Source organism: Alligator mississippiensis, chromosome 7 (genome assembly GCF_030867095.1).
Source record: "Alligator mississippiensis isolate rAllMis1 chromosome 7, rAllMis1, whole genome shotgun sequence".
NCBI classification, from domain to species: domain Eukaryota; kingdom Metazoa; phylum Chordata; order Crocodylia; family Alligatoridae; genus Alligator; species Alligator mississippiensis.
In genome coordinates this window covers 16,509,647-16,532,033 of record NC_081830.1, presented here as the reverse complement: position 1 = coordinate 16,532,033, position 22,387 = coordinate 16,509,647, and the positions used below count along the sequence as shown (strand labels likewise).

General features: G+C 44.3%; 1 protein-coding gene across 1 annotated transcript; it reads right to left on the bottom strand.

Annotated features, from left to right (window-relative positions):
• Positions 1-995: 995 nt before the first annotated feature.
• On the bottom strand, positions 996-18,780 carry LOC132251868 (olfactory receptor 14C36-like). Its single transcript, XM_059731787.1, has 2 exons — positions 18,218-18,780; positions 996-1,020 (listed from the first exon to the last, which is right to left on the bottom strand). The coding sequence occupies exons 1-2, from the start codon at positions 18,778-18,780 to the stop codon at positions 996-998; spliced, it is 588 nt and encodes a 195-aa protein (XP_059587770.1).
• Positions 18,781-22,387: the final 3,607 nt, after the last annotated feature.

Sequence of the window (22,387 nt, the reverse complement as noted above, 5' to 3'; positions counted from 1 at the left end):
GCGGGGTTTAATTAACAGAGGTATGGATAGATGTTCATGTAGAGATACAAATCCCACTCCAATGTGAAATACTTTAAACGTGAGTGCTTCACTGATGCCCAGTTTTACAGGTTCCTCACAGCCTAAGTGCTGCAAAAGGCACTGGAGCAGGTGCCGTAGTGGACCTGTGTGGTTTAATCAACAAATGGTTCGTGGGTTTTATAGCCAGATCAGGCATCAGGAGGACTTCTCACTACACATTGCCTATTTACATATCAGAAAAGGTTTGGCGTGTTAGATGGGGAAGAAGCGAGACTGTTTATGGAGCACAGAGTGTATAGGAAAGCATGGCCAAATGCCTTTCAGGGGGAAAAGCATTAGGTGCATCTCCTAATGGGGACAGCTGTGCTCAACAGGTCCCAGCTGAGGAGAGAGTTGCATGCAGACTAATGCCTCTGTCCTTTTTGAGTATAATACTAATGGAAAAGACAAGTAATCTGTCATATAGATGTCTATCTGGGGAGGAAGCAAAACATCTACCAAGATAAATACGTTTTTTGAGAACCTGGATAGAGAACAAACACAGGACTTAAAAGAAGACTTTTGGAGAGAAATTTGAGTAGGAACCCTGGTGTCTAGCACGTGATTTTAGTCCCCAGCAAGTGAAGCTGGTACTGATTTGGGAAGAGCTAGCACCTGCAAACACAGACACAGTCACTGTCTAGGACAAGCTATTTCTGGTTGGTTTTTTTTGGATATTTGTCTGCAGACTCATAGTTTCAATGTTGTCATTTTTTTGTCTTCTGTTACATGCAATAAACCTTTATACTTTACCAATTGTCTTGTGCTAAGGGTGATTTCAGGGCAACTGAATACCACAGACATTCACTTTCTACAGATGTAGAGAGACCCACATATTTTGCAGCCTGTGTGATGACCAGTGAGCTTGCAAACTTTCCTCCACTGGAGCTGCAAAGACTGGGGACAAGACACTGAGATTTCCTAGGGATGAAAGCTCACTCCAGGTGCAAAGTCTTGTACCTATGCAGCAGGACAATGGAGAAAAGCTTAGGGAACGGAGAGCTCATGAAAGCGCCCAAGTTAAAGAACTGCCCCTTCTCTTTGATTTGCTATAGGGCCTGGAAGCCATGTTTCCCACGTCTCAGGCTAATGGGATTCTGCCCATGGTTTCTACCCTCTCCATACCAAATAACTCTGTGCACAACACACTTGCCACAGGAGTTGCTTGACTCCACAATTAACCATCTTCTAAGTGATTTATTCCCTTTGGAACTGGACTCTTCTTTGGTCCTCAACAGCTTTCTTTGGTTCCTCCACTTCACTCCGGGGGATTTCTGGAGCTAGGTAATCCTCTTGTTATGGCTTGTGGGAGGATCAGAAGCAAGACAAAGGAGTGTCTTTGTGATGGTGATGGCTTTTTGCATGTCATGATAGCACAGAACATTTCTGAGACCAGACAGCCGTCATGGAGAAGCAGCGAGCCCTGAAATCACAGAGCCAGTACTGCTAAAGGGGTTGACTATTATTATTATTATTATTAATAATAATAATATTTAAAATGGTAGAGGACACCATTACCTAGTGAATGGAGCTGTGGTTTAGGACTCTAGGTTTCTGAGTTCTCTATGTATCTTCTGTTCTGCCAACAGCCTGCTGCACGCGCTAGGGTAGTAATAAACTATATTAGTGCACAACTAAGTTTCTTCTTGTCGGAATAGTGATAATCTTATTTATCTATTCATCAATGGGCTTTGTAATATATTGATATAAAATTGTGAAATAGGAGCAAAGCATGAATAGCTGAAGAAAAAATGTTCAACTTAATATTAAGGACACGTGCATTTAACTCAGTGGGGAAAATGCAGACAAATACACAGGTCTGGGAATCTCTCTTACAATAGTTTCTGCATTTGAATTATTTTATGTTTAATGGATATTTAGTTTTAAAAACCAGTAATACCACTATTAGCAAAATGGCTCAGATTCAGGCAGGACACACTAATAGCATCCTTTGAATAAGTGCAGACACATATATATGGCAATAAGGAAAAATGTTCTAGTCCAGCACAGACTTGGAAAACAGCACATTTGTTACAATTGCCAAAGCTGACCAGAGGATGTAGATGCCACATGCACTTCACTTTAATGGTATGCCTTAGACAGGGTGAACACCTCAGCTTTAATATTGCTAAAGATCAGCCTAAGAAAGACTTAGAAGCCCCCTAGCTATAGGGCCTGAGTGTTTCACAACACTTAGTGCATCTGCCCATCTGTACTCTTGTGAGATATAAAAATAAGGAAGTACTTTTCTATGTTGAAAACTAAAGGCAAACAAGTCCTGGCAACTATGTCATTAGAGTTATTGAGATTCCTAGACTGCAGATAAGTCTTTAGTAGATTTTTTTCAAAAGCTTTTAGTCACATTGAAGAACCTGACCTGTAGTCAGTAAGGACCTATAGCAGTGGGTCCTAGCTGACTTACTAAAGCTAAGCAAGATTTCTGTAGCAAAGCAGAGAATGGATCCTGTGGCACAAACCAGCTTCCTAATAGCTCACTCAGTTTTCTGTACATACATGTCTCTCACTTCAGCCAGCATAGGTGCATTTTCAGCCCCCGTCTGTTGGAAAGCTCACTAAGTCACCATTCATTGCTCCACATCAAAGTGATTGTGATGCACTGGGTTAGGGCTGGCTTGTCCAACATACGGCCCACGGCCTGTCATGAGGCCTGCCAAGCAGTTTTCTGAGGCCCGAGGTGCTGCGATGGGAAATGAAACTTAACACTTTTACTTTTGTTCCCACCCCATCCCTCCCCTGGCCCTTCAGCAGCTTCCTAATGGCTGGACATTGCTGACGTGGTGCATGTGGTACGAGGAGTAGCCGGCAGTGAAAGCGCAGGTCATCGGTGACTGGAGAGCGCTTCGTTGGTGCTGGGAGCCAGATCCACAAGCAAAAGGTAAGTGTGGGCACGGGGGTCCTTTGGCTGGGATCCATTGCCTGGGGCCGGGGCCTGCCATTACTGAGGCATTTGAGCATATGATGGCAGCACCTGCATGCATGAGGATGTACCTTACATATGGGGACTTTACCATGCATATGAAGCATTAACTGGCATTAGATGGCATTACTGAGAGGCATTTGAAGCTGCACTTGGCATATGATGGCAGCACCTGCACATGTCAGGTTGTACCTTACATATTATGACTACACCTGATGGGTGGGGGTCCATATTGATACCACAGTATTATTACATAGTCATACAATGGTGATTTTGAACTGGTGAGTTGTTTTTAACTTCACCTGTCTCTCCCAAACTAGTTTTCCTATGACTAAAATTCATTTTGGCTCTATTGGCCACAGGCCCTACCCTACGCTCAAAAGAAGGTGAATCAGAGGAAATGAAACATTGATGCTGAATGTCGAGTTTTCAAAGGTAGCTGGACCACTGATTTTTTTGCTCTTGAACAAAACAGGAACATCCTGTGTCTGATTTGCCATGAGAAAGTGGCTGTCTGCAAGGAGTACAACGTGAAGCGACATTATTCTACAAAACATGCAAAGCCATGCGACAGCCTGGTGGGTCAGGTTAGAAGTGATTGGGCGAACTCTCTAACACAGAGCGTGAACGGGCAGACGTCTTTTTTCAGAGCTGTGAGGCAGAAGTCTGAGGCAGTGACCAAGAGCTTCTTGATATCCGAGGCAATAGCTAAGAGGGGGAAAACATTTTCTGATGGAGAATGTGTGAAAGACTGCTTGGGCACATTTGCATCTGTGGTATTCCCCAAGAAACAGTCAATGGTGGAGAAAACCAGCCTTTCACATCAGACGGTTGCTAGAAGAGTAGATGACATGGCATCAAACACTGCCGATTTGCTGATGAAAAGACTCAGTGCCCGTCAGTTTTACAGCGTGGGGGTTGACGAAAGCACAGATGGGAGCGATGCAGCTCAACTGGCAATCTTTGCACGAGGAGGAACCAAACAACCCCATGTTGCTGGGGAACTGCTCGACTTGTGTCCAATGCAAGGCAAAACGACGGGACAGGACAATTTCAATTAAGGGAAACGTGTCTTGTTGGAGTTCAGTCTTCCAGAGGACAAACGCTGTGGTCTAACAACGGATGGTGCCCCTGCGAGGATAGGCAAGCACAATGGATCTGTCCATTTACTGGTCAAGTCCGTGCCTCGGGATGTCATCACACATCCCTGCATCACTCACCAGGAACAACTGTGTGCAAAGGCCCTGGGGATGAAACGTGTGATGGAAAAGGTTGTTTCTACACTCACTTTCATAAGGTCAAAAGGGCTTAATCATAGACAGTCCCAAGCATTTCTTGTGAGATAGGATCAGACCACGATGACATCATTTACTTCTGCCAAGTTGGTTGGCTCAGCAGGGCAGCCGCACTAGTCAATGCTGGACGAAATCCTCTGACCGGTCGAAATCAAGAGAAATGCATGCAAACTGTTGCTCCTTTTTAATTGTTAGTCTTTTTTTTCCACTCCTTCCTCATTCCCATTCACTTCAGACATGTTTTTCAAGACTTTTCCCTTCTCACCAACAGCTCCAGTTGCATCTTCCTCCCTGTGGAGTGAAAGAAGCCACATGGTGTTTTCTCTGCGTCTGAGCTCCATGACACTCGGCTCCACTCCTCTCCCACCCCAGAGGAGGGGTAGACTTGTCCAAGCCCTCGCTTACCAGGCCCTCTAGTACCAAGTCACCGTTGGGCAGGTCTGTGAAACCCATAACCGGTGACTGCTCTGAAACTGTTCTAACTTCACGATAACATGTTTGATTTAATTGATTTAAATGTATTGCCTGTAACAGCACCTTTAGACACCGAGGGAAGTTCAGAACCTACACATTTAAGCACCATCTGAGCTGTGGTTTCATACAATCATAGAAAAATAAGGCTAAGAAGGACCTCGATAGGTCATCTAGGATCTAAATGTTTTGTTTAGGTGCCTGACCTGATAGGTGCATAAAATGACAATGTATCATCACCTTACTGTCTGAACAGCATAATAGAGAAAGAGTCCTACAATGCTTTGTCTCATGAACATATAGGAGTAACACCATAGGCTTCAGAAAAAGGGGACAGTAACCCCATCACAGTCCACATTTTAATGTCCCAAGGAAGAAGTCGTTTTCCTGTGATCTGTATCAGCATTTGGTTTGAGGATGATGGTTGTTTTCTGAGGTGGAAACAAATGTGAAGAGGAGAATTTCAAAAGAAAAGCCTTGCTAAGGGAACATGACAGATTAGCAGTATTTTGAGAATACAAGTGTGAAAGTACATCTTTGTCCTCATTTAATGTCCTTCCTACAGGTCTACTTTAAGAATGGATTGGAAGAACTTCACTAACACAGCGAAAGGATTTGTTTTTGTGGGCATCTGTCAGAGCCCTGAACTGCCGTGCTTCCTCTTCCCGGCCTTCCTCATAGTCTACATTGCTACCTGGTTTGGTAACCTCACTATCTTCTCTATAGTCTTTTGCACCTGCCACCTCCATATGCCCATGTGCTTCTTGCTCACCAAGTTGGCCTTCCTGGACCTCTTCAAGTCCTCAGTGACTGTCCCCATGATGCTGAGAGACCTCCTGTCCTCATACAAAACCATCTCATTTCACAGGGGCTTAATACAGATATTTTTCTTCCACTTCTCAGGAAGCACCTTAGTCTTCCTCCTCATTGTAATGGCAGATGACTGGTATGTGGCCATCTATAAACCATTACGGTACTTGACCATCATGAACTGGGGGGTTGCATAGAGCTAGTGACTGGGCATGGGTGGGTGGCTTTGTCCATTCTAGTGTCCAAATCGCACTGATCTTTCAGTCGCCCTTTTGTGGACCCACTCTGCTGGATAATTTCTACTGTGATGTCCCACGGGTCATGAAACTTGCTTGCGCAGAAACCCATGTGATAGACTTGCCGATCATCTCCAACAATAGGTCTGTAATCTCTGGGTCCTTCTCTGCATTACTTATTTCCTATACTATCATCTTGGGCAAGATAAGAAAGCATGTTATGGAAGGGAACCACAAAGCTTTTCCACGTGTACTGTACAGATTACATTGGTGTGCTTGCATTTTGGACCTGGCATGGTCATTTTATGACAGACCCTTCCAGAAATTCATAGCGGATAAGGCAATCTCTGTGCTCTACACGGTGGCCATCCCCACGGTGAACCCGGTGATCTACACACTGAGGAGTGCCAAAATAAAACATGCCATTCAGAGGTTACTGTGGACAGTCCTGTTCTCAGGAAGGAAATCAGAGCCTTCATTTGTTGAATAGTCCCTGTGTTTCACACTTTGCAAAACCTTTCAGGTTAAGATATAATAACAACCACAATGATAATATCAATATCGCTAACAATAATGATAGGAATAACCATAATACATGAGGTCAGCATCTCAAAGCCTTCTTACATGGTTTGTATACATCTAGTATAACGTTCTAGTTTTTTTCCAGTCATCCGAGTGGCTATTTCTTCATCCACTCAGTCACACACCCTCCACCTTTCTCCTGGCCCCACATATTTCTTACAAACCTTCCACTATTATCTGTTCAGAGACCAGCCTCACGAAAGTGCTAGAGAAGCCCCTGGGTGGTTACTGACCTGTGATGTGGTGGGTCAAGTACTTTGCTGGGCTGTCACTGAGACCTAGGTTCAACCAACTCTGGGCAAGGGGGCCTAAAACTTGCATCTTTCTACTTTGCTGGTGACTACTTAGTGACTGAGGGCAAAACATGAGAGGCTTTCCTCTCCCATACATCCTTCCTTTGTTTCTGCGTACAGGTCCCAATAGTCATGGTTTATGGTTGATGTTTTCAGACTTCTAAGCCCACTATGGATCCATCAGGGGTTCAAGTGCCTGCCCCGGCTTTTTACCCAGCCAATGAATTCCCTTCTGTCTGTGCCGTGTCTGCAAATGTAGGCAGTTGGTGATGCAGCTAGGAATGACATTCCTTGCATGTAATTGCACAAGGTACAAGTCTCCACTGGCTTCACTGGAGGGAAACGTCCCTCCTAGAGAACTGAAGATCTGCCTTTGAGAGTAATTGAGAGCTGCCCTTTGAAATGAGTGGGGGATCTGGGTGCCCCTATAAGCAGACATAGTATACAAGTCCTTCCTGAAATACTCAATATTATATCTATGCCTTGATCTCTCTTTTCTTGCAGCCAAGTCTCTAAAAATCTGTCTCCTTCTCAATAAACTAGCATAACCTCAAGATCGCATTGTATGATTAATGCATCGGTCATCCCGGCCTTTCCAAGTCTGCTATGTCTGTGACTGTAGAACCGGGTGCCTCCAACAGTGTTAAAAATATTACAACAAGGTCAAATTTCAGCCATATTTGTTTCCTACCCAACAGGAAAATTAGATCTAGTTCTCAAAATCAGATAGACCTCCAAACTTTCCACTTATCTAATTTTTAACTCCAGAAGTAGCATTTGTACTAAGATTAAAGTTTCTCTAAAATCCCTTTGAGGTTTTCTTGGCTGGATCAAAAACTTTGCCACTTCGGAGGTTTGAAATTTTGTCTGAAGCAACTAAATTAGAAACTTTAAGAACGTCTTCCTCCTCCAATTCAAAGAGAAAAGGTTTGCCAAATGGGTTTTGGTGAAGAGCTGCCTGATATTGCCAGATGGGATATATGAAACACAGGGAAATAGTCCCCATCTTAATGGTCCCTCTAGAAGACGCACAGAACTTGGTTTGCTACAGACACTGGAGGACAAATCTGCCTGTGGGATAACAGCAGGAGAGAAAAGCAATTAGGACGTCCGGGTTTTGTATGGCAAAACATGCTGATGTGGAATAGCATGCCTTGTCTCTGCTTGGAAGCAATTGTTAATCAATTGGCCATACATGCAGCCAGTCAATTTTTCAATTTTTTAACATTGAAAATGAATAGAACATGAAACTATATTACATCAGAGTGAGATGTGGGGCACACACCTGAGTTGGAGCACATCTCTTCCTAAGGTTAACAAACAGCCCAGAAATAACAGTGATGGGATCATCTTTAGTGCTTTGAATGAAATCATGTCCAAGCTTTAATTGACATGGCACTTGTGGGGAGAAAGCTACCTGGACTCTAAAACTAGGCTAACATTTGGGTAGAAACAATTTGTAGCTGTCAACTTAGTATAGCTGGTTTCATGCCAGTTTATCTACATGGTCTTTGTGTCTGTCTGTCTATCCATCCCATATCCAAACATCTTACCAATATATTTATGTAGTCTGGCTGGTCACTGCTTTTTTGTCCGAAAGGCAAGGGTTCCTTAGGCTGGTATCTTTTATTGGATCAATTATATAATTGGAATAAAGCTTTCAAATGCAAGGCTTTCAATACTTGGTTGACTAGATGACCTATCACTTAACTCTGAGGCTGCTTTTGAAACCCTGCTTGAACTGAGTGCAGGATAGTTTCTGAGGTCTATGTTAAAATCCTTTAAACGTGATTGATGAAAATACATTGTCAGCCCTTTGTGCTAGTCTAAACCCAGAGAGTGAGTTCAGACTGAGATCCAAGATTGCTGTATCTCCTCCTCTTTTTCATCATTGCCAGCAACAAAGTTTCCTGCTTATAGACTCACAAAGTCAGTACTGAGGACAAAGTCTCATCCCCACACAATCTACCTTGTTTTCTACGTGCAAACATCTTGCAGCCCCTAGTGACCCTCATGCAAAGTATTTGGACCAATCTGAGTGACTGGAAAAGAATGAACAATTATTTTCATTTTATATATGCATACAAGTCAAATGGAGTAATGCCAGCTCCTATTCCTGCATGCTTAAAAAATGAGAAAAAAATGAGAAAAAAAAATCATTCAGTGTAGAAAAAAATTACACTCTGAATACAACATGGAGAATGGGTGAGCTGAGCAAGAAGCTATCTTTTTAAGCAGAGAGGTTGGAATCAATTAGCTGTATTTGCAAGTAGAAGAAGGTTATTAAAGGTAGATCAGATTTTGAAAACAGCTAAAGGGTGTGCGAGTGCTAGCTGTTTGCAGGACAGTGAAAAATTAGAGAGTGCATAGAAAAACAGGTATAAGAATTATCTGGAAATTTGCATTTGAGAGAAAAATCTTTTTATCATTTATAAGAAAACTGAGAAGAAGCTTGATACCAGAAGCAAGCTTCCTGCACTAGAAGCAATGATTAAAATCAGTCAGGTGTTAGAGTATGGAGGAGACCAATTACAGGTTTTGAAACAGCCTAAGTGACTTGGAGAACAGGTTTGCACTGACTTGCAATGGAGGTGGGCAGCTAACAGTTCCAGGCTCCTCTAAAAACCACAGCCAATATCTGGAAAGCCTTTTAGAAAGGGAAACAGTTTGTAGCACTAAGCATCATCTACCTAACCAAATCTCTCCTGCATCATCAAGAGGATCCCACAGTATCTTCCTCCACACTTATGAATCAATCGTGCATCTCTAGCAGAACACTGCACTTTTTATGCTCAAAGACTCATTACTTCATATCACCAGCCTGGGCTGTAACTGCAAAAGTAGGTGCCTCTGACTGTTAAAAATATAATCTTAGCCAGTCCCATCTCAGACCTGTTCATGGTTTTTTTTTTGTTTGTTTGTTTTTTTTTTTTGTAAAAGACAAGGAAGGTGTGTCAAATTTCAAAGAGTAAAGCCTTGGAATCTTTCCCTATTCTTCCTCTTATTTAATACCCTCCCAGTAACACTGAGGCTGAAAATCCTCCCAAGGTTTACTAGATGAGATCAATAAAGCTACTGCTTCTGAAAGGCAGATCATTCATGTAAGGATCCTGCCCTGCAGTGTGAGCTACCTCTGTAAAGCTTACAGAGGCTCCTGCCCTGCAGCCTTCTTATAGCGCAGTTGACCCAGTTACTACTAATCACGGTCAGCTGAACCCCTCTGATTGGTTATGGGGCTGCTTTTAAGAAACCTCTCCAGTACCTGAGTCTCCTTAATCATTGTCCTAATCTTCAGTTTCTGACCAGCTTTTGTTCTAGTAACATCCATGCTTGTTCTCATTCTTGATCCTATCTTTGACTTGTTTCTAGGTTTTAGTTTTTAATTTTCCATGCAGATCTGGTTCTTGATCCTGGTTTGGTTTACTATTCATAAATGTTAGGGTCAGAAGGGACCTCAATAGATCATCGAGTCTGACCCCCTGCATAGGCAGGAAAGAGTGCTGGGTCTAGATGACCCCAGCTAGATGCATATCCAACCTTCTCTTGAACACCCCCAGGGTAGGGGAGAGCACAACCTCCCTTGGGAGCCCATTCCAGACCTTGGCTACTTTAACTGTAAAGAAGTTCTAATGTCTAGTCTAAATCTGCTCTCTGCTAGCTTGTGGCCATTATTTCTTGTAACCCCCAGGGGCGCCTTGGTGAATAAAACCTCACCAATTCCCTTCTGTGCCCCCGTGATGAACTTATAGGCAGCAACAAGGTCGCATCTCAACCTTCTCTTGCGGAGGCTGAAGAGGTCCAGTTCTGTAGTCTCTCCTCGTAGGACTTGGCCTGCAAGCCCTTAACCATATGAGTGGCCCTTCTCTGGACCCTCTCCAGGTTATCCGCATCCCTCTTGAAGTGTGGTGCCCAGAAGTGCACACAGTACTCCAACTTTGGTCTGACCAGCGCCCGATAAAGGGGAAGTATCACCTCCTTGGATCTGTTCGTCATGCATCTGCTGATGCACAATAAAGTGCCACTGGCTTTTTTGATGGCTTCGTCACACTGCCGACTCATGTTCATCTTGGACTCCACTAGGACTCCAAGATCCCTTTCCAATTCCGTGCCACAAAGCAGGTCATTTCCTAGGCAGTAGGTATGCTGGACATTTTTCCACCCTAGGTGCAGCACTTTGCATTTCTACTTGTTGAATTGCATTCTGTTGTTTTCTGCCCATTTGTCCAACCTGTCCAGGTCTGCTTGTAGTTGTTCCCTGCCCTCCGGTGTGTCCACTTCTCCCCACAGTTTTGTGTCATTCACAAACTTGGACAGAGTACACTTAACTCCCTCGTCCAAGTCGCTGATGAAGACATTGAAAAGTATCGGTCCATGGACCGAGCCCTTCGAGACCCCACTGCCCTCACCCTTCCAGGTCAAAACCGACCCATCCACCACGACTCTCTGGGTGCGACCCTCTAGCCAATTCGCCACCCACCGGACTGTGTAGTCATCCAAGTCACAGCCTCTTAACTTGTTCACCAGTATGGGGTGGGATAGTGTATCGAAGGCCTTCCTGAAGTCTAAGTATACGACATCCACCCCTATTCCTGCATCCAGTTGTTTTGTAACCTGGTCATAAAAAGAGACTAGATTAGTCAGGCATGATCTGCCTGCTATGAACCCGTGCTGGTTTCCCCTCAGCATAATTTGTCCTGCCGGGCTCTCGCAAATGTGAGCCTTGATAATTTTTTCAAAGACTTTGCCAAGGATGGAGGTAAGACTGACTGGCCTATAGTTGCCCGGGTCCTCCTTCCTCCACTTCTTGAAAATGGGGACCACACTGGCCCTTTTCCAGTCCTCGGGGACCTTGCCCGTGCGCCAAGAGTGTTCAAATATTCCCACCAGCGGCTGTGCAATGACGTTGGCCAGTGCCTTCAGTACCCTCGGGTGGAGCTCATCTGGGCCTGCCAACTTAAAGGCATCCAGTTCCTCCACGTGCCTCTGCACCATCTCAGGGTCTACGCTTGGTAGTCTGGTGCCCTGCTGCTGCCTCTCTACAATCCCAGTGAGAGACTTGTCTTGTCCCTCGCTTAGGAACACTGAGGCAAAGAACTCATTGAGGAGTTCAGGCTTGCCCCCCCTGTCTGTCACCAATTGCTTATGCCCTTTTAGTAGGGGTCCTATTCCACCCTGGGCCTTCCTTTTACTCCCTGTATATCTAAAGAACAATTTTTTGTTATCCTTAACTTGGGATGCCATCCTCAGCTCCATGGTAGCTTTGGCCTGTCTAACTGCCTCCCTACAAGCGCGAGCAGAGGAAGCATACTCCTCTTTGGTGATCTCTCCCTGTTTCCACTTTTTATATGCCCCCCTCTTTGCCTGGAGGCTGCTCTGGATATCTCTGGTCAGCCAAGGAAGCCTCTTGGCCCCTTTCCCCCTTTTTCCCCACATCGGGATCATCTCTCTCTGTGCCTGAAGGATCATTTCCTTAAGGGACAGCCACCCTTCCTGGGCTCCCAACTCTTTAAAACTCTTACTCTGCAGTGCGTCCTTGACTAAACGCCTGAGTTCATTGAAATCAACTTTCCTAAAGTCTAGCACTTTCACCCTACTAGTTACCTTGCCCACTCGATGTCTTATGATGAATTCTATTATTTGGTGATCATTGTCCCCCAGGTGACCACCGATCTGTAGGTCTCCTACCATGTCATCCCCCATTGCCAATACCAGGTTCAGTAAGGCATTCCCCCTAGTGGGACCATGTACCTCCTGCATCAGATGGAGGTCCTGTACACAGAATAGGAACGTGCGTGAACGGTGAGACTTTGCTGTCTGCATCTCCCAGCAGATGTCTGGGTAGTTTAGGTCCCTCATGACTACCGCCTCCCTAGTTTTTATGGTCTCTGAGAGCTGCCTCAGGAGCCCCAAATCTAGTTCTTTCCCTTGGTGTGGGGGTCTGTAGCAGACCTCTACCACCAAATCCCTTTCTCATAGACCTCCATGTAACCTAAGCCACAATCCTTCTACTTTCTCCTCCTCCGATTCCGTTTTGATAAGGGTCAATGTATATTGCTCATTGACATATAGCGCAACCCCTCCCCCTCTCTTTCCCACTCTATCCTTTCTGTACAGCTTATGACCCTCAATGTGTACCGCCCAGTTGTGGGAAGAATCCCACCAGGTTTCAGATTGCCCTACTAAATCATAAGTGTTTTCTGCAAGCAGGAGTGCTAGTTCATCCTGCTTGCTCCCCATGCTCCTAGCATTAGTGTATAGGCACTTGAGTTGGGTGACTGGCGCCTTTGTTGTCTCCTGGCTCTGATGCCCAAAGGGCCCCTTATTGCTTACCTGTGGTGTACTGCTGGTGTTCATCTATCTTCCTTTCCTCTTGACTGGTATCTATGACATAAACATAGGCAGGATCCCAAGAGTCACTTTGTCTGGAAGGAATCTACACCAAGTTCAGCCTGCCACGATAAGCTGATTTATATGGTCCCCTCCCTCAGATGGACAATCATCTCTGTGCCACAATAGGCCAATCCCATCTTCCTGTTACCTTCACTTTGTGTCATTGGTCTTTGTCAGTTGGGTACAAGTTCTTTAAGCTCTTTGGGCAAGGGATGCTTCTTACTATGCATTTGCTCATCACACTTCATTGGGTCCCCTGAGTCTCATTTGAGCGGCACTCACATATGTAAAATGCATTTTGGGGGGTATCAACAGCGGGGTTTACTGAGTTATCCTTTCTCCAGGTGTTTTTTCTTTAAAACAACAAAATCTGGGTGCAATGGTGGGATTGTAAGTCTGGTGTTGCTGGGAAATATGGATGCTCTGCTGTGGGGCTTAGAAGTTAAGCCTGGAAAGATATTTTTTTATAAAAACATCTTCTCTTAAAGACATAATGTTTTGCAATATGTACATTTCTTCAAAAACATATGTTTGTGTAGAACTAAAAATAAAATGTATGGGTGAGAGGATTATTTGGTTTAAACCTGCAGTTTCCAGGAGCTTTTGATCGAAAATGTCTAGTTCTAAAGACACTGAAATATGTGGGTTCTTGGGAGCAAGTTCAGATTTTCTAAAGGGAACTGTTTTATTTTCTTTCATTTTTTCCTTTGATGAGCTAAAGAATTTTGAATACCTTGCTATTAAAATGTTGATAGATTTCCAGCTGTGTGTCTTTTTTAGGTGCTTAAATAAACCACACACCCCCTTGTTACCAACCAACCACAGCTAATTGCAATAACAGACTTACAGCAATGTTCTTTGGGATGTTTTCTCAGCTTGTGACAGATCCTCCAGTGCCAGGACTCCTCGCTTCTTTTCTCACTACTGATCTATCTCATTTCCCTTTTCCCTGCCACTGCTAAATCTTTCAAGTCAAAATATCTAAGTAGGAGCTTTCTCTTCACTCCAAGACTGAACTGGCAGAAGTAGATCCAAACCAGTTTCTCTCTGCAAATCACAATAAACTTCATTGGTTTGGAAGGACTGATGCTGCAGGAATGTGATTTATCCACATCTCTCTTCTTAGGGCTTCTGGGACTTGTTCCCTAGAGCCCAGCTTAGCTTTGAAGCACACAATCAGAAATAAACCATCCTGGATTCATATATTTTCAAGCCAGAAAGTTTTATTTTAATTGTTTAGTTTCATCGCCTTTTATTTATTGTATCCTGCTTCTGGGCCAGGATACGTACCATCTGGGAGCCAAGTTAAAATATTCAGGCATCTCAAAAAATGGTGAGCTATGTAGTCACATTTAGGAAATGAGTTACACAGGTGTGCTGGCTCAGTTTGTAGCTTAGGTGGTGTTGTGAGTACCTTTAAGATATGCCTGCATTTTACACATAACAGTGCCTCTGATATAGGTGACCCAGTATCTTTTCTCTTCACTTTTATGCCCTGTAATTCTCCATGCTCAGGTATATGTGTTACTAGATCCATCCCATTATTTTTTCTGTTGTTTGGTTCTCTTTAATTGCAGAACAATAAATCCTGGGACTGGCAAAGCAGTAGAAGAGACTGAGGAATGAGGTCTTCAGTGCTCTGTTCCTTAGGGTGCATCTATACGTCATCGTATAGCGGTGTTGCTCCAGTGCCATGCTTTAGCTCTTCCTTTTGGAAGTACTAAAGCACAGTGCAGCAGCTGCCCCTGCAGCACCATGCACCTGTTGTACAGGTTGATTTTCCTGCTATGTCGCCGTAATGATACACTATACCAGGAGAGCGTACCACTACAGCGACGTAGCTGCCGATCTCATGTAGACCCACATGATTGTTATGTCACTGTAGCACACCGTATGGTGACGTAATGCATTGCTACATCACTGTAGGGTGACATGTAGACATGTCCTTATAGTCTCCAGAAAATCAGAGCCTAAAATGGCAACAAACAGACAGGAAACAGGGGCTAGTGAAGGCAGGTCAGGATGTCTGGGACTCATAAAAAGCTGCACTCATCTCTGCAAATAGATCACTTCACATGTCTCCGAGCACAATATTCCACTCTGGGCCCTGTAGGGTCAAAACAGAGGCTGGAGGAAATATAACCATTTATTGTGTATTTAGATTTGGGTCCGTCGTTCCATCTAAAATCAAGCATTTCAAGAAATTTGTAACTCTACTAAATTATTGTTACCTTGTTTTTTTGTCAGGCCACAGCCTCAAATCTGAATCTCAACCTGTTCATCCCAACCTACAGCCTCTCCAGCTGACCGTTCAGGCAGGGGAAGCCTGTGCAGAAACCTCCAGGGGGGCCTACCCTTCTGCCCACTGACGTTCTTCGGTCCCGCACTGTGCCTCCCTGGCACCGGTCAGTCGCTGCCCCCTCTCTGGGGCTGGGGTCTCCCCACTGCTGCGGGTCCCCTGTGAGGCCTCCTCCAACCCCTAATAGCCTCACCCAAACCTCTGGTGAAAACAGCAAACAAAACACAAGCCCCTGGGCTATAACATCAATCCTAGCCACCCGGCTACAACATTATTCCAGCCACACCAGGGGGGCCTTCCCCAAGCTTGGGCTGTACCTGCAGTCTGGCCTCTCCCCACTACTTGCTCTGGGAGAGCTCCTTCCCCCTTGGTTGCTGGCAGGGAACTACCTCCCTGGCCTCTGCCCTGGGGTTTAAATGGGAGCCAGGCCCTGCCCCTTCTGGTCAGCTGACCGCTAACTGGTGTGGGTCACTGGCTCCCTCCGGTTGCCGTGGTAACCCACAGCTGGGCTCCTTCCTCACTGCTCCAAAAGTAGCAGATTGACCTCCTGGCTCCTCATCTGGCTCCTTCCTGCAATCTGCTCCCTCTGCCTGCCCCCTTCAACTCCAAGTGACGCCCAGATCTGGGAGCCTGGGACTTGGTGTGACACTCTCAGAGGCCATGTCTACATGAAATGTTGACTGCACAGTAGCCCGAGACTACTGCACAGTACTGTCGCATGGCAGAAAATGTGACGTGACACTACTGCTGAGTGGTGTCAGGCTACTGTGCAGTCAGTGTCAAGAAAGAGCCGTTAGTTGGTGGAATTCAGCAGTAATGCCATTTCCTGTGCAGTCATTTAGTACTTGCTTATACAAGTAGTAAATGACTGGGGACTAACTACTGCTCAGTCAGAGTCTCATATAGACAGGGTCAGAAAGCAGCCAGAGCCCAATGTCCTAGCTCTGACAAGACCAGAATCAGCTGTCACAAACAACCTGGGCTCAGTTGGCATTATCTTAAGTGTAGCTGCCTTCCTCACAAAAGTATGGTCTGGGTATGGTCATCATTTTGCAAGAGATGTGTGCATTACCATCTGCATCCAACTGAAAGAGATTTGGGATTCCAAAACATGTCATCACAGCAATGAAAGGGTCTGTGACTCTTAGGTGCATGTCCGGTGTCCTAAAACTAGGCAAAATGGAGGAGGAAGAACCCACCTCTTTTCCAGGAACCTAGCACTCACAACACTTTCCCATTAATCAGCCTCATACTCAGTTCCTTGGAAACTGAGAGATCTGCTTTCAGAACCATCTTGGCCACGGGAAGATTAACCCATATCACCCTCTTCTTGGACATGTATCCCATCATGACTAAAAGTTTGTGCTTCAATTCACCATTCAGTGAGAAAATGCATTGGTCAAAATGAGAACTCTTCAAAGAAAATGGTTACTCCCAACAACATCAACAGGATCAACACGTGCTATTATTCTTCAGTCATAGGTTGTCCTAGGAAATACTGCAAGTCCTCCTCTTCCAAAATGCCTTTCCATCACGCTAAAATTGACACAGCATGTATGTATTTAGCCACTTGGGTTTAACATGAAAAAGGGACACGTATGTAAGATTGTGGGTTCATATTAACAGATGGCTAAACATGCAGTAGGGTCCAACCAGCATTAATATAATATTTTACCTGGGGACGCGCCCATCCAGAAAGCTACACAGACTCCTTTCCAGCCATTTAATATTGGAAACAAATACTGATGATGGCATTCTTTAACCCAAGGATGCCGTGATATTTACACTAAGATCGCCAGGGCACGGGTGGACAATCACTAGTACAAGCCCTGGAAGAATCAGGGCAACCACAGAATCAGGAGGTCAGGTAACACAAAGGATCTCACTCCAACCCCAGCCCCAAAATGAGACTCTTCTAAGAGCACCGGGAATCCCAGAGCTCCCAATTGCAGGCTTAGCTTCCTGTACACAAATGCCAGGAACATGGGGCCAAACAGAAGAAACTGGCTCTTTTGGTAACCAAAAATGAATATGATCTCATAGGGATAATGGAGACCTGGTGGGACTCCACCTATGACTGGACCACAGGTCTTGATGCCTATACCTTGTATGGGAGGGATAGTGTTGCAAGAAAGGGCAGGGGTGTAACTCTCTATGTGAAGGAGCAGGACACTTCTCTACAAGCAGAGATTGGCACCCATGGAGGGTGACTTGAGACCCTCTGGGTTACAATACGGGGAGACCATGGTGGAGGGGCTATAACTGTAGGAGGCTATTACAGACCTCCTAACCAGGAGGAAGAGCTTGACCATGAATTTGCTAGGGAACTGGCAGCAGCTGCACGCTTTCACTGCATGGTCATCATGAGTGACTTCAACCACCCTGATATCTCATGGGAAGAGCTTTCACATTAAAAAAGGAGGTTGAGTAATAAGACATCCAATACTCCTACTGTCTCACTGTTTAATTAATTTGTAGACCATTGTTTAAATCCCCTACATATTAGTGATGCAAATAATAATACTAATACACCAACTGGTAAACTAAAGTCTTCCATTCATCATCTTGCAAATGATGGCATATATTTTAGGTGGTGCAGATGGTAAAATTGAAGCAAGAAACATTACTTCCCTGCTTCAAAAGAATTTAAACAAAATGACAAGTCAAGTGTCATTGTACCTACGAAGTTAGAGAATAACCCACCACCTTTATTTTCTGTAAATAGGTTGCACACTAAAGTATGAAAACAATAATTTCATGAGTTAATTATAAAAGAAATATAAGAAAAGCAAACTCATGAAAGAAAGATGGACATATTGTTCTTGGAGCGGATCAGCCTGTGGAGCAGTTTCCTCAGGGCAGCTTGGATCTCCCTGTTCCTCATGCTGTAGATGACCGGATTCATCAATGGAGGCACCACAGAATACAGAACAGCTGCGAGGAGATCCAGGGGGGACGAGGAGTCAGAGACGGGCTTCAAGTAGGAAATGCTGCCAGTAGACAGAAGCAGGGAGACCACAATCAGATGAGGAATGCAGGTGGAGAAGGCTTTCTGATGGCCCTGCTCAGAGGGGATTCTCCACACTGCGGTGAAGATCTGAACATATGACACAACGGTGAAAACAAAACAGCCTAAAACTAAACACAAACTGAAGACAAGAGCTGCCAGCTCTCTGCGGTATGTGTCAGAGCAAGAGAGCTTGAGCAGCTGGGGCACTTCACAGAAGAACTGGTTGATGGTATTTGAGTGGCAGAAGGGGAGACTAAAGGTGTTCCCAGTGTGCATTGCAGAGTACATGACACCAGCAGCCCAAGCACAGGCAAGCATCTGGATGCAAGCTCTCCTGTTCATTATTATCTCATAATGCAGTGGTTTGCAGATGGCAATGTACCGGTCGTATGCCATAACTGTGAGAAGGGATAAATTTGCTCCCAAGAAGCAGATGAGACAAAACACTTGGGCAACACATCCAGCATAGGAAATCCACCTGGTGTTCAATAAAGAGTTAGACATGGATTTGGGCATGGTCACTGAGATAGAGCCAAGGTCTAGGATGAATAAATTTATCAAAAAGAAGTGCATTGGGGAATGGAGGTGGTGGCTGAGGGCTACAGCTGTGATTGTTAGGAGATTCGCTGTCAGGGCTGCCAGGTATGCTGCTAGGAAGAGGAGGAAGTGTAAGATCTGCAGCTCCCGAGTGTCAGAAAACCCCAGAAGGAGGAATCCTGTCCCTGCAGTTCTGTTGGACATTTTTCTCCTTGGTGCCTTGTACAAGGCTGGTGAAGGGAGAACAAAGGTAGCGATCAAGGTCAGAGCAACAAATGTACAAGGGAAGCTCACATCAGTAGTAACATCTCGACCAAAATGTCAAAGGTGCCCACGTGGGACTGCTGGGAACAGTTTAGTGGAAAGCAGCTTTTCTGGTTTTCACTTGTTGCGACTTTCTGTAAAAGTCGTTGCTTGTGACTGTACCTCTATAAACACCAAGGCATCTAAAAATAATATTTCAGGGAAAAACAGAGCATTTTATATTTTTTTTAATTGATCCTGTAATGCTTCATGGAGCATGTTATTTCATTGCCTCATTTCCCCTTCTCCTCCAAGGCATCACTATGAATAAACCCATCTCCCCTCTACAGACTGGAACACTGATGGGATATAGCCAGACCCGGGAACCAGCTGGGAAAGAAGAGCAGTGGCCTGAGGTGTTGAAACACTCAGCTATGAACCATCAGAAACAGCATTTCCAAAACAACCATCCATATGCTCTTTTTAGCAGGAAATAATTCTGCATTTGATATTTCCCTAACAGAAGCAAAAGCAAGAACTACAGCAACAATTAGTGGCCCAGGAACAGCGGTCTCTCATTACACCGAGTAGGGCTGTTAATTTTGTGAGATGTCTCCACAGCTCCTCACCATCAGCATGGATTTTACCAACTGGGATACTGAGTATCTTGTGGGAACACTGAGAATGGCCATTTAGCCCAACCCTTTGTTTCATGACATTTAACCAGATATACCCATGGGACTTATCATTTTATTCCTACTATCTTTTCTATCAAATTCCAGGGATAGAAGTGAAAAAACCTTGGGCTGTAGTTCCCAAGACGACTTCTGGAGCCCTTTTTTGAAGTTGGGTGTTGTGTTGTCAACCCGAAACTCTTCTGGTACGGAGGCCCTTGCTAGGTGACATGCTATGAACAGCAGCCCTGCAGTTTCACATATAATTCCTACACAACTCTCAGGAAAGATGATCAGGTCCCAGTCACTTGCTTACTGTTTTAATTTATGGATTTGCTTTTAAACCTCCTCCCTTGTCACTTCATTTTAATTTCTCTGCATTTATATAGCGTGGATCTAGCATGGGCATCTCCCCAGTATTTTCTACTGCCCAGTTTACTACCCAGCTTCTGATATACTTTTAAACAATTCTTCGTTCTTTCACAAAACACTTTTCAAATTCCCTTTTGGCCTACCTTACTATGCTTTACAATTGACCTGCTAGAATTGGCATGCTTTTCTGTTTTCCTCCTTGGGCCACAGCCCTACTCGAACCTCTCTTGGGTCGGAGTAGCTGCTGCTTAATATGTTTTCTCAACACAGTATTTTAAAGCATTTGTGTTTAGCTGGTAGTGCTGTGCTCAACAAAATGCTAACTCAGCCTCCTTTCCTCTTCCCAGGTGCATACAGCAGAGCTACAAGTAGCATCTAAGTGTCACCTTGTCCTTGCCACCTATTGTCACCCATCACCTCTGATCCTCACCATCAAGCAGTTGCATTTTCACAGACCTGCATTTTACACACTGGTTTCTATTCCATCCAGGGGAACAGAAAACACCATCACACTCTCCCTATGCCTGAAGAAAGGTTTTGTGCCCAAAAGCTTGCAAAAAAACATTTTTTTCAACTATTTAGTTGGTCTAATAAAAGGTATTACAAAGGACCTTGTCCAGAATGATTTATATTGAGCTCCATGTGCAGACCGCCTGCCACCTGGTTCTAACCCTTTACGTGATCCCAGCCCAACCGGAGTGCTAGCTGTGTGCCATCCCTGCCTAGTACCATCCCTCTGGTCCCCTAGACTCTGTCTCATTCATCTTTGCCATTTCTGTACAAGGATGGTAAACTGTTTTGGGAAAGGAGTGCATCTTACTATGTGTTTGCTCAGCGTGCTTCTTAGGTGCCCCCTGACACAGATTTTGGAGGCACTATGAGATGTAAAATAAATTTTGCTGGATATCAACAGTGCCGGTCCCTCCTCTGTTCTCCCTGCAAGCATTATTCTGGGGAACAAGAGATAATGCATGGAGGGGGTTGGAATTGGGCTATTTCTGAGCATTGCTGAGGCTCTCAAATCGGGCTTTGAATATAGAGCCGGAGGTCTGTTTCCATTAAAGTTTTCTGCTAAAAAGAAGTATTTTTCTAAACCTAGTCTTTGTCACAGTATTTCTATTTCTTCAAAACTATTCACTTACATAGAAACACTAATATTAAAACATAAAAAGGTTCAAAGAAGGAAAGAAGAAAATTTGATTTAAAATGTTATTTCTGCCAGTTTTGCTTGAAAATATCCAGTTGTCAAAAACTGAAATAATAAACGGATTCTTGGTGAAAAATTGAAATTTTCTGGGGGGAGGTTTTTTCTGGTTATTTTGTTTCATTTTGATAATTTTTCCCCCTGCCCAGCTAGAGCATTTTTAATACTTTTACATTGTCCTCTACGTTTCTAGGTTTAACTCATTTTCAAGTCCCTAAATGACGTGGGGATGGACACACACACACACACACACACATACACACATCTTTTAACCACCCAAATACATTTTGTTGCAATGACAAACTGCCTGCAGCTTACTTACTCAGGTTTTTCCTGGTTTGTGATCTGATTATCTAGACCCAGGAGTCTTTATTCACTTTCCTTCGATCAATCTATATAATTTCCCTTTTCCCTAACACAGTCTTATCTTGGTGTTAAATGCTCAGATATCTTACCTTCACTCCGTGGCTGACAGAACTAGACCCAAACCAGTTTGTCACTAGAGAGAATAGAAGACCTGAAGCTGCATGAAGGGGATTTAACCACGTCTCTCTTGGGCCACATGGGACCATTCCCTGGAATCCAGCTTAGCTTTGAAGCAGAGAACCAGAGGGAAACATTCCCAGATTGATATATTTAAAAAGTTTTAATTTTAATCTTTTGGTTAGACTACTATGTAGTTGTTTGTCCTGCTTTCGGGCCAAGATCTGTATCATAGGGAGGCCAGACTATCAAAGATATTTAGGCACCTAACAATTCAGAGGCACTCAGACACTTTCAGGAAATGTGTATTTTAGGCCCATCATCACCTCTGGTATACGTGGCTTGGCATCTTCCCTCTTGCCTTTTATGCCATGTGCTTCTTGGTGTTTTAATAAACATGTCACTATGTCCACCTTGTTCTGTCTCAAACTCTGGTCTTCTTGACTTTCAGATGAATTGTGAGATTAGCAAAGGATAGACAAGCCTGAGA

Bases quoted from the DNA above. Each gene is read 5' to 3' on its own strand.
- LOC132251868 (XM_059731787.1), bottom strand. From the start codon at position 18,780: ATGGCATACGACCGGTACATTGCCATCTGCAAACCACTGCATTATGAG. The intron at 1,021-18,217 runs CCACAGGCTGAT...CCTGCTGCATAG, and splicing joins GCTGCCCTGAGGAAACTGCT to GTACAAGACTTTGCACCTGG.